The sequence below is a fragment of the Marmota monax genome, unplaced genomic scaffold (assembly GCF_021218885.2).
Source record: "Marmota monax isolate L192 unplaced genomic scaffold, Marmota_monax_Labrador192_F-V1.1 WCK01_AAM20220418_F8-fsc00148, whole genome shotgun sequence".
Classification (NCBI taxonomy): Eukaryota; Metazoa; Chordata; class Mammalia; order Rodentia; family Sciuridae; genus Marmota; species Marmota monax.
The window spans coordinates 3,591,391-3,604,429 of record NW_026693034.1 but is presented as its reverse complement, the minus strand read 5'-3'; the positions used below and the strand labels follow the sequence as shown (position 1 = coordinate 3,604,429).

General features: G+C 43.3%; 1 protein-coding gene across 2 annotated transcripts in view; it reads right to left on the bottom strand.

The window, feature by feature from the left end:
* Positions 1-13,039, bottom strand: part of Sdk1 (sidekick cell adhesion molecule 1) — an 893,409-nt gene that overhangs the window by 108,867 nt on the left and 771,503 nt on the right. For both annotated transcript variants that reach the window (XM_058582451.1, XM_058582452.1), the window contains 2 exons: positions 2,904-3,019; positions 1,260-1,449 (listed from right to left, as the gene is read on the bottom strand). In XM_058582451.1, the coding sequence (XP_058438434.1) occupies positions 1,260-1,449; positions 2,904-3,019 (306 nt within the window). The remainder of the gene's footprint in view (positions 1-1,259; positions 1,450-2,903; positions 3,020-13,039) is intronic.

Here is a 13,039-nt window from a genome sequence, read left to right as displayed (position 1 = left end):
CGAGCTACTAAACTAGGATCAGTATTTAAAATTTTGAATGGGTCTTATGACACTTATATTTGGGCAAATAAATGTCCGAAGGAGACCATGAGCTCACAGACTCAGACTAATTCACAAATATACGAGCTAGGAGGGCAATTGTGACATTGGCCTCCTCCAAGCTGAACATTTGGATTATGTTGAAATGAGAGGGAGGAAAGACGTGTTTCTATTAGGACTGAGAAAGAAGAGAAAACATCATTCCAAGACTAGCCAATGTGTCCTTTAGGAAGAGCAGATGGCAAAAGACCGGGAGTTGAGGAGTCTCTAAAATGCCCCTGGGACTTCATTGGAGCCTCGCTTCATACAGCCTGCAGTGAAACCATGTCCACTTCCCATTTCCCTGCTGGGTCCCCTCCACCTGAGCCTCTGGGCTGGGGAAGGATGAGGACCTGGGTGCAGTGCTCGGTTCTCTGCAGAGGCCAAGCCTTGCTCTAGTCCCTCTGAGAACAAGGGAGGGACAGTTTCCACTCTTCAGGTAGAGTGCATTTGGGGCTCATTAGTCACCTTGGTGAGACGCTTAAGAAAAGCTGCACTTGTTTCCATTCTGTCAGATGCCTCTGATTCCAGGGTGAGTGTTTTGGGGGAGATGGGTAATATTTTCCCCTGACACTTTCATTACAGTCTCTTTAAAAATGAAAATGTAAGGGAGCTAACCTTTAAGTGTTTGACATCTGCAAAGTGGAAAAACATATTTACTGATGATTCAGACTTCTATAAAAACAAAATCAGCAAGATATGCTTGTTACTCAGTCTGGAAACACAGGGATCTGGGGACCCTGGGAGCCATCAAATGTACCGCTCTCTACATGGGAACTTATAATTATGTCTCATTACACAAATGGTGAGACCTGGGCAGTCCCCTAAGCATTGGGACCCACTGGCCCAGAGTGGATTTGTAACTAGCTTTGTATAGGCACCATCAAGATGAGCAGCTCACATTTTACAGCCGGGCCCACCCCTCGCCAGCACTGCCCAAGGCAGAGTTATGACTGAAATTCTGCATAGCTTCATAATCAGGCTGTAAAAATCCACTCCAGGCTGAAATTGGCCATATAAATGCTCAGTGACTGAAAAACAATTTTGTTTTGTTTCCCTCAACTGAGAAAAAAAAGTGGTTGGAAAATTATGTTAAAAACACTCACAATCCAAATTGTTTGGATTGGGAAAGCAACCCAGGGAGGCGGTGAGGCCAGCGAGAGTGCCAGCCTTGTACATACCATCATCCTTGGTACGCTCGAGGATGAGAGGCATGCTGGCGACCCCGTTCCCGATGCGGGTGAACGCCAGCACCTGGAGCTCGTACAGCACGAACTTGCGCAGGCCGGCCAGCAGCGCTGACCGTGTGTGGTTCCCCCGCACGGTGTGACTTCTGGGCTCAGGATCCAAGTCTTTGGCTCGGTACAGAATCTGAAGCATCAACATACAAGTGCGGACAGTTGTGATCATGCTGTGTTGGGAAGGGTCTCTGTGGGCACAGGGCAGGCTTGTAACCATAAGGCTGGGACCAGCCAACTGGGTGCAGCTGTGTGAGGAGTGTGGACTCAGGTTCTATACTCCAGCATTGGGGAGGAAGATGATGATGAAGTGACTGAATACCAGAAGGGGCGCTTGAGCTAACGCTCAGCCCACAGCTTGGCGGGTTGGCTGCCTGGCCACAACTGTCAAGATCTGAAGCACTCAGCTGCAGCCATGCCAGCCGTACCCACTAAAACAAGGACTCAATTATGAACACGGGCTTTCTGCATCCTGCAAAAGGAGCCAATAGCTCCATGGAAACTGGTTCCTGCCCCAGTAGACTCTCTGTTCCCCACAAGAACCTGAGCCCTGAGCCATATCAAAGCCATCCTGAGATGCGCTCCTCCAGGGCCCTCCTTCTCCTACAGAGTTCCTATGTCTTCCCTCCATGCTCATCCCCTCTCTCCAAACTCTTCCCAGAGATCAGTGACTCAGAGGTCATAAAAGGCAAGCTCTCCAGGGAAGAGTTTGAAAAGAGCATGGAAATCATTCTTGTCTGGGATCCAGGAATGTGGTGTGCTGTTGTGGTCACCTGAACCTAGGACTAGCATATATCATGGCTTGGTCATATGTCATGGCACTGCCATGTATCATGGGGCCAGAAGGAAGCAATTAAAATACCCAGGGAAGAGGGGTGACATGATAACAGCTGGGGGAAAACAAAGAACAGGTGTCTAAATTACGGAAAGGCAAAAAGGAGACCGCTCGTAATCTGTGGAGCAGCAGAGAAAGAAGTGTGGCCAAATCCAGAGACCCTCATCCCGCTGCTTGGAAGAGCTGAGCTGAGGAGCAGAATCAGGAGATGGTTTTCATCACCCTCCAGTGGTGAACAGGAAATAGGTTTTCAATGGTCCAGGTAGATGCATGGAAGACAGAACCCAGAGAAGCTGGGACAGGTCCAAGTCTCAGAGGCAGGTGGCACTGCCTAGGACCGTCCTGGGCCTTTACAATATTTACAAACAACACACACGTCTATCTACACTTAGCAAGTCAGGAGCACTTCATAAAACAGTCCCTTGCTTCTCACACCACCTCTGGGAAGCTGCCAGTATTATTCCCATTTTACAAGTGAGGAAACAGGTGTGGAGTGAAGAAGCTGTCAAGGCACCTCAGCTGGTGCTGTGCAGAGCCAGCGCCTGAGCTCCTGGACTTCTAGCTCCTTCTTCACCGGCTGGGCATTCCATAAGCACTTATGCTTCATTCCCAGACTGCAATGAGCGCAGAGGACAGCTAATGGGAAAATCAGGAAAGGGGAAATGTCTGAGGATCTGTGAGAAAATAGGAGTCTGTTTGGTAGCAACCTCACAGCAGCTCCACGAGGAGAGCAAGGTCACCATGACACATACCTTGTAACCTAGTATAAGCCCATTCTGGTCCTGCTCAGGGACAGATGCCCATGTCAGTAAAATCTGGGTGGAGCTGACGGCCTGGGCGGACACGTTTTCCGGAGCTGCTGAGGGAACTGCAGAGAAGGAGTGACATCGATTGGCATCAGAAGTCTAAAGGCTTCTACAAATAAAGGTCCAATTTTCACCCAAATAACCAAGTTGTCCTTGAAAAATGATGTATTCTGAGAGTTTTGTAGGGATCAGATTAAACCTGCAGGAGTATAACAGATATGTAAATCTCTTTAATGTTAGCAACAAATTCCATAAATCCTGGGTATTTAGAGCTCAATTTTCCCCGAGTCCACCCAGCAAGAAAATATGCTTGGTCTGTTCTCTGTAATAACTTGTGGAAACTTCAGGCTTTTATCTCAAACAAGAAATCCTCACTTTCAGACAGCTCGGTGACATCTCTGAACAGGGCATTCTGCAATGGGGGCAGGGGCCAGAGCAAAGACCTTACAATGTACACAGAGGGAAGGGGAGGGGAGGTTTGCCTGTGTCTGTCTCTCTGTTAGGTGTTCTCAGATTTCTAATTGAGTGTAGTCCCAAAGTGACCCAATGAGGCAGTTGTCATTATCCTTTGTGCAGACGAGAGGACTAAGGCTTAAGGAACCTCATTTCATTCTATTTAAATGGATGTTGTTTTTCACAAGGAGATGCCTACAGAGGCCCTTGCACATGTAGTTTTCCTGATTTTACGGAAGCTCTTCTTTTCTCCGTTTACCCTGTTACTGAACTCATTGTTTTGCTATGTGTGCCGGGATTCAGGTATGACGTGTAAAAAGAAAACAGTAAAACCCTAAAAACAAGGACTTCATATTCTAGACAGTCTCAATGACTTCACTATTTTTCTATGGGGCCCACTCACTCTTCAAGGCCATTCAGACAGGAAAATATGGATCTGGGTAAGTCCCCAAGCAAGTCAGAGGATGCACCTCTGATTTTATGGGTCATAAGCAAAGAGGAACTCTGAACCTGGGCCTAAAGGTCACATTGTACCCCAGGGCCACTGTGGTATAAAAGGAGGAATGCACTTCAAGTTTTTTGCATCTCACAGTAGGCATCAGACAGGTACCTGCCTGTCACTTGGGCTCTGAGGTCACTACCAAGTGCAGAGTCATCTTTTGAACTGGGAGGCCATGAGGCTCCTCAGGAAGAAGCAGCTCAGGAGCAAGAGCAAACCCAGAGTGGACCTGAGGATGCCATTCCACCCCCAGCCTCACTGCCCCACGTGGGAAACTGCTAAGTGCAGCACTTTCACTGAGCAGGTGCTTGGTCCTGAAGACAGGGAGGTGATGATGCTGTAACCAGGTGTCGCACGAGGATGAGCGAGAGATGGGAGTGCTGGGTGTAGTTTTTGGAAGCTGGACAGACACCTGCAGTCCTCCAGGGCCCAGGATGGGGGCCCACACATAAGCTTTTCCCACTCATTCATTCATTTACTCAGGTGGCATGACTTCCTCCTGTTGTGTAGAGGCTGTGAGGACCCAGTTCACCTGAATACAGCCAGAGCCTGTGTCTGCACAATAATGCTGCTCTTGGACATTGGATCACATCATAGTTTCATGCCACATGCTCTGATCTTTGTTAGGCGTTGAATCGTGTACCCCTCTGAATCCATACTTTGGAGCCAGATCGTAATTGGAAATAGGGCTATTGCAGATGTAATCTGTTAAGGTGTGACACACTGGAGTAAGGTGGGCTTTAATCTAGCAGATGGATGTCCTTACAAAAAGGAGAATTTGTAGACACACACACAGGGAGATGCACGGGAATGAACAGACCCACACACAGGGACAACACCATAGAAAGGTGAGTCAAGGACTTCCAGGACCAGAAGAGGGCCTGAGGGAGACCTTCCCCCACATCTCCAGCGGGGGCACAGCCCGCTGATGCCTGGACCTCAGACTCCTGGCCTCCAGGATTCTGAGACAATGCATTACTGTTGTTTAAGCCACCTGGTTTGGGGTACTCTGTTATAACACTACTATAGTTTTTTTTTTTTAAATAAAGTTATAGGTGGACACAATACCTTTATTTTATTTATTTATTTTTATGTGGTGCTAAGGATTAAACCCAGTGCCTCACATGTGCACTCTACCACTGAGCCACAACCCCAGCCCCAGTTTTTAAGACAAAACACCAGAAGTCATTAGTCTTAGATATTTGGCAAGCTTAATTGAGATACTAGTTCAGCTCACAGTGTCTTCTTCTTTTTTTCTTTTTTGTTTTTTGTACTGGGGATTTAACCCAGAGACCTTTTACCACTGAGCTACATGCCAAGCCCTTTTATTTTGAGACATGGCCTCACTAAGTTGCTGAGGCCAGCCTCAAACTTGGGATCCTCCTGTCTCAGCCTCCAGAATTACTGGGATTACAGGCATGTGCCACTGTGCTTGGCATCAACCAATAATTTCTGCAGACCCACAGTGAGCCATAGTCTAACAATATAATCTGCTGAGGAGATGCTGATCCTTGGGTAAGGGGCCTCACCCACCTGCAGAGATCTTCCCAGGGGGTGGGGGGAATCACAGAGAAGTCCTGGAAGGGCCAAGACCTTGGCTGCCCACCCCCAAGAAGGTCCATTTCCTGACTCCTGATAGCCCTGGGGGCAGCACCTTTCCCCTCCTTCCTGAGTACCTCTCCTTACTGCCCAGCCCTGAATCTGCTGCCATAGTAGGTCAGTAAATGTGTCTACAAAATAGAAAAGTCACCTGTTTACCTGTTAGGAAAAGCCACAGTGACCATCTCTATGTTTTGGAGGGAGATACTGCTGGTCAGCTTAATCTAGTAGATAAGCTTTCTTCTCAAACACGTCAGTTGAGAGTCATTCACTCAATTGTTCAATCATTCAATGAAATAATGTCAATTTATATGAGCAAATATGTGACACAGAGAAGGGATATTTGTGATTTTAAGTTTAGTCAGTTCTCAGAACAGGAAGGATGCTTGTCTCAGGTGCCAGCCCCTGTCCCAGTTGCATTCCAGCTGTGGCTTCGGCATGGCCCCTGCAGACTCCCTGAGCGGACAAGGGGCTCCTATTGGTTGTCTCAAGTGCTACTATGTCCTTTTCCATGAAATGGTTTTTATATTTGCTTATTTATAAAAAAGAGTAACAAACAAAATAGACTAACAAACTATGAACTAAAGGAGTCACTATCATTAAATGAAATGTAAACCTAAAATTTATCTGAATTTACTTAAGGTATGAACACCAAGTATAATGTATGCCCACAAGTTTAGTTTATGTTCTCAAAACTCTGTCTCTTGTCTATAAGAAGAAGGGCCATTGTCATAGCAACCCAACTGCTCCACCTCCTGGACCCTTATCTATTTCCTGCGAGTCAGTCTTTGAAACAATAAGTGCCCAATTCTCACTGCAGACCTACAAATAACCACTGATTTTCTATGATGTGGTAGGTAATATATGCATCCATTTATTAGAGGACCACGCATGTCCCCAAAGAATGAGGTCAACCTGATGACTTTAGCGACTTGGGCTTTGTGCTTGGAACATGGCTGGGTTTTTCATAAGGAGAGAGCTGGGTCGAGTTGTTAAAGAAGAGAAAATGGCAAAGTTCAAGATTAAAATTTTCAGCCAATTCAAATTCCACCCAGGCAAAATCTGCCATTTAGTTACAAGATAGGTTTTTAAGATTTGAAAAAGAAATACCTTATATCTGTTCTGAGGTAGGTTCAACATCTTTTCCAATCTGACATCTTAAGTTTTGCAATGTTCTTAGAAATTCCCCTTTCATTAAAAAACAAATCCATTCAAAAAACTTATTTTCTTCTTCTCTACCTATTCTCTCCTCTCTTTGGGATTTCTTACTGTGCAGTTCACTGATGCTCCTCGTGTGGTCTCTTTTGATTTTTAAGGCCTCATTTATCCTTACAATATATCGTAAGATGTCATGGAAGAAATTAGACTGCATTTCAGAGCCATAAATTTCACTTAAATGTGGTTCAAGATGTTCTGCTCCATGTTTCCAATCCCTTTTCAGTATTCTTGCTAACTGTGCCATTTTTCAGTTCCAAAGAACTATTGTTTTCATGGAGGTGAGACTTGAACCCGGGTCAGCAACTTTGCCCTCTTCCTCAGCTCTCTCTCCAATCCCTTCCCATCCCATTGGCTCCACAGTTCAGCCTGTGACTTCATCAACCTCATCTCCCCTCCTCATGCTAAGCAGTGCCTGGCAGGATGGATCTCTGCTGAGGAGGGTGAGTGTCAGCAGGAGCAGGGAAGCTAAGAAGTCACAACTGTTGCAACAGGGAGGGTCTTGCTGATCAGAGGGAGGAGTCTTCCACATGAGCAGTCTCCAAAAGCTCCGTGCAGAGGAGGAAGAATTGAAATCCTGCAACACCACAGCATTGGAGGGGGCACCTGAGGGTTTCGCAGTGTGACTGGGGGCTGCCATGGAGAATCAGCACCTACCATAAAGGGCTTGGCCTGAAAGGGGTCCCAGCATTAAAAATCTATGAAATCTAAATTGTCTGCATCTTAAAATGAATACCAATAACCCAATTATCCAAATTATGATGAAGCCACTTGAACCAAAACTCTTCTTTCCAGACAGATGTGTTGCACTAAAGTTTCTAACTGAATAAAGTTCAATGAAAATCTAAAAGATAGTTTTCTGTAAGCCATACCCTCAAAAGAAGAAAAGACATAATGATGAAGAAAGAGAAGCTTCAGCTGCAGAAACATCAAGTCAACTATAAACACAACCACACTGCAGTCCACAGTTCATTCTGCATAGGCTACATTTGATTCCCCTCCAGAGCGCATGAGACAACAGACTAAGACAAAACCAACTCCAATATGCTTCTCTTGATATGAAATCTATTCCTCCATATTAAATGAAATGTTGTAGTCCCTACAAAAATGAAACTGCTTGAGAAAGACCCTTCAAGTTACTGTGAAAGAGAACCAAGATTGTTTGAAGCCAGAAGAAAAACATGTGGAATGAGCTTATCTACAGAACATTATCCTCTGCATTCTCTAAACCTGTAAAAATAGGTTTTCAATGGCTGGAAAGGTTCATACAAAAAATATAGACCCAATTCAGAAATTCTGCATTGGTTAACTCTGTTTTTAAAGAGTATACTTTGAAAAGTTATCAAAGCAATGTTTCTATTTTCTCTATTTTTATACAACATGTAGTTTGTTGTTTTTTGAATGAAATCACTAAGAATAGTTTAGCTGGGTATAAAACTTCAGTTTGAGGGTTCTTTCCTTTCAGTCCCTGCAACAAAGTGATTCCATCTTCTTCTGACCCTCATGGTACTTGAGAAGTTATTTCTACCAAGCTGTCATAATCACCTCTGCAGGTCATCTGTCTTTCACTTCCAAATGTCTTTATGGTTCTGTCTTTGGCTTTGGTGTTTAGCAGTTGTAGCAGAAGGCATTTTGGTGTGGATTTATTTTTACTTATATTTGGGATCTACCCTTCTTCAGTCTGATGAAAATGTCTTTCATCAATTCTGGTATTTCTCAGCCATTCTTTGAAGATATCTTCCTTATATCCCTTTTGAGTCCTATTAGATGTGTATTAGACCTCTCACTCTGGTCTTTGTTTTTCTATCTCTGTTATATTTTCAATTTTTATGTCTTTGTGTCTTTGTGTGTTTTCAGTTTCTGGCTCAAATCTAAAGTTTAAATGATTTTCCTTAATAATTTGAAACTTTAATAATTTCAAATGTACTTATTACACATTCTTTCAAACTAGTATGCATTTGAAAGCAATCAGGTCCTCTGTACTTTCTTTTTTAAAAGCTGTTTCATGTTTACCTGTGGCAGAGTATTTCCTTGTGCATCTGTTAATTTTCTCATTGTAAAAAGGGCTAGGTTTTATTTGGGACAATTTGGCTGTGACAATATTTGTTCAGAGAGAATTTGTATTTGCTTTTGTAGGGTGTGCAGAAGGTCTGGCTTGCAGCCAGTTTCTTTCTTTCTTTTGGAGGTATTTTTCTCTTTGTTTCATTCTGTTTTGGAGAAGAGGACAATCTCCAGTATGGTACAATATAGAGCCATTTCAGGATGGTGATGTTTCTCTGAGAATGAAACGATATTAATGTAAATGAGGACAATCTTCAGTGCTTCTGAACATAGGCAAAATGCAAAAATCTATGCACTACACTTATTTTTATAACATTTTATCTATACAAAATTAATTTACAAAAGGCTGAGCTTTTCTTCAAAAAACATTTGTATTGTGATGTAATCCATATATTCTAGAATTCACCTATTTCGAGTGTACAATTCAGTGTTTTTAGTGTATTCAGAATTGTGCAACCATTACCATAAGGAACTTTAGTTTTCATTACCCCCCAAAGGAACCCTATACCCATTACAAATTGCCCCATTCCACAGGCCCTTCCTCAGGCTTAGGCAACCAGAAATCTACTCTCTGGTTCTGTAGATTTGTCTATATTAGACATGTCATATAAATGAAGTCATACAGTATATGATATTTTGTGTCTGGCTTCTTTCACTTAGTATGATATTTTCAAGGTTCATCTACCAGATTGTATCATATTATGTACCAGAATTTCACTCCTTTTTATTGCTAAATTATCCTTTGTATGGATAAATCATATTTTACTTATCTATTTGTCAACTGATGAACATTTGGTTCTTCCTGCTTTTTTGGTTATTATAATGAATGCTGCTATGAACATTCATGGTCAAATTTTTATGTAGACAAACCTTTTCAGTCTTCTTGGGTATATACCTAGGAGTAGAATAGCTGTGTAATATGGTAATATTATGTTGACTCTTTTGAGGAGCATCAGTTGTTTTCTGAAGTCACTTGCATCATTTTGCATTGAATCACAAAACTGTAAGGGTTCCAGTTTCTTCACATCTCACCAATACCTGCTATTGTCCATCTTTTGAAATAATTTTAGCTATTTTAGTATATGAAGTGATACCTCATTATGGTTTGATTTGCATTTCCTTACTGACTAATGGTGTTGAGCATCTTTTCATGTGCTTATTGGCCATTTGTCTATCTCCTGTGGAGAAATGTCTACTCAGACATTTGCCCAGTTAATTGGATCATTTATCTTTTTACTGTGAAGTAAGAGATCTTTATATATTCTAGAAACAAACTTCTTGTCAGATATATGATTTGAAAATGTTTTCTTCCTTTTTTTTTTGCATTTTGTGTATAAAATTCTTTGAAGCACAAAAGTTCTCACTCTGATGAGACCCAATTTACCTATTTTTTTTTCTTTCATTGCTTGTACTTTTGGTTTCTGGGACCAAAGTCTACATTAATTTCTCTTCTGGGAGTTTCTGGGTCCCTCATAAGAGCCTGAACCTGAGTGAGGCACAGGCCTAGTCATTTTCCCCATCCACAGTCTAGGTGGACACAAGTGAAACTCTGTGGGCAGATACTTTTAACCTTAATATGGAAGAGCCTCATCCTCACACAAGAGCTTAGGTCCCAACTCCCATTTATGCAGGCTCACCTTCCTGCTCCTTCATGTGCATCAAACCCTGAGTCCTCACAATGCCAGGATGGATCCAGCCCACTGCGTAGCACTTGCTGCTTGGTTTTCAGTTCCCTTTATGCTGCTGACACCTGGAGATTTCACTGTTTGTCTTCTGAGCATACCATTAATTTTAAAATTGTAAAAATTTCTATTTTATCCACAATTTTATAGTTGGGTATAGCAAAAAATTTTTTTTTAAAAATATTTTATTTTGGCTCAGGGTGTGTGGCTCAGTGGCAGAGCGGTTGCCTAGCAGATATGAGGCCCTGGGTTCAATCTCCAGCACCACACACACACACACACACTATTGTTCTTCCTGTTACTGGATTTAGAACTAGCCCTTAAATTTTCTCAAATTCTCTACTTTGTTACAAAGACTCAGAAGTTGAAGATAATATAGCTTTCTAAAAATCCACTTGCTCAGTCACAAGCCAAGCATCCGTGTGTCTCAATCTCTTCTAATATAATAAAACCTAGTCTGAACAAAGCCCAGACTTGCTTCAGCAAGATCCTCTCTCCAAGTCCCCTGGGGACATGCCAGTCAGCATGACAGCAAGCCCTCAGTGGCTCCATTAGCAGGTTCTGGGTTCACATTGCACGAGGAGAAGATTCCTGCCTGACAACAATTCTCTGTCTCCCTGCTCCTGTTTAAATTCTTCCACCTGCCCCAACTGTCCCCTGACTGGGCCCCCAGAAAATGAGGAGGAAATAAAGTCACGAACCTCATGAAATCTTTAGCTTGGAGTTTGTGACTGAGAGTGGACCAAAGTCAGGGAGGGCCCTGGGAACCCAGTGCAATCCAGGTAACAGCAATGTCAATTTAGACCTACACGGTGTCTGTGGTTTGAGGAATGAGCAAAGGAGATGAGAAGATGCTTCTCAGTGCCTCTCAGAGCTTCCACAGCCCGACTCATGCAGGAAGTGGTGCCTGCAGATACACTGTATACCCCAAGCAGTCTGTGCTGCCACCCCTGGCCACCTGGAGGGCCAAGGGCCAGTTCTGTGACACACCTAAAGCTGTGACTGCACACACAGGGCCCTAGCTGGCACTGGGTAATCAGGCAGTAGAGGAAGCCAAGGGGCCCATGGCCAGCAGGCTCAGCAGACCTTGTCTTCCTGTCAAAGCTGACCCCTCCTTACCAGCTTCTCTCAGGCCTCACTGCAAGCCTTGCACGGTCTTCCCTGGCCTCCAGTCCCTCTTGGAGCTCAGGCAGGCCACTGCTAGGGCCACAGCACCCATCCCCTTCTCCTTCCTGCCCTCCCTGGCCTCAAGGATGGCTGCCTCTAGAGCCACACGCAACTTGTACTTGGCCTTCCTAACTTGTTCTTCTATATATTTTCCATCACATTCATGCTGAATTCTAATTTACTCCTAAGGTGTTTTTCAACATTAAAAACTTCATTAATTACCCTAAAGAGAGAAATAGAAGAAGATCTTAGAAGATGGAAAAATATACCCTGTTCATGGATAGGCAGAACTAACATCATCAAAATGGCGATATTACCAAAAGTTCTCTATAGGTTTAATGCAATGCCAATCAAAATCCCAACGGCATTTCTTGTAGAAATAGAGAAAGCAATCATGAAATTCATATGTAAAAATAAAAGACCCAGAATAGCAAAAACAATGCTAAGCAGGAAGTGTGAATCAGGCGGTATAGCGATACCAGACTTCAAACTATACTACAGAGCAATAGTAACAAAAACAACATGGTACTGGTACCAAAACAGGCGGGTGGACCAATGGTACAGAATAGAGGACACAGAAACCAATCCACAAAACTACAACTATCTTATATTTGATAAAGGGGCTAAAAGCATGCAATGGAGGAAGGATAGCATCTTCAACAAATGGTGCTGGGAAAACTGGAAATCCATATGCAACAAAATGAAACTGAATCCCTTTCTCTCGCCATGCACAAAAGTGAATTCAAAATGGATCAAGGAGCTTGATATCAAATCAGAGACGCGCCGTCTGATAGAAGAAAAAGTTGGCTACGATCTACATACTGTGGGGTCGGGCTCCAAATTCCTCAATAGGACACCCATAGCACAAAAGTTAATAACTAGAATCAACAAATGGGACTTACTCAAACTAAAAAGTTTTTTCTCAGCAAAAGAAACAATAAGAGAGGTAAATAGGGAGCCTACACCCTGGGAACAAATCTTTACTCCTCACACTTCAGATAGAGCCCTAATATCCAGAGTATACAAAGAACTCAAAAAATTAGACAATAAGAGAACAAACAACCCAATCAACAAATGGGCCAAGGACCTGAACAGACACTTCTCAGAGGAGGACATACAGTCAATCAACAAGTACATGAAAAAATGCTCAACATCTCTAGCTGTCAGAGAAATGCAAATCAAAACCACCCTAAGATACCATCTCACTCCAGTAAGATTGGCAGCCATTATGAAGTCAAACAACAACAAGTGCTGGCGAGGATGTGGGGAAAAGGGTACACTTGTACATTGCTGGTGGGACTGCACATTGGTGCAGCCAATTTGGAAAGCAGTATGGAGATTTCTTGGAAAGCTGGGAATGGAGCCACCATTTGACCCAGCTATTCCCCTTCTTGGTCTATTCCCTA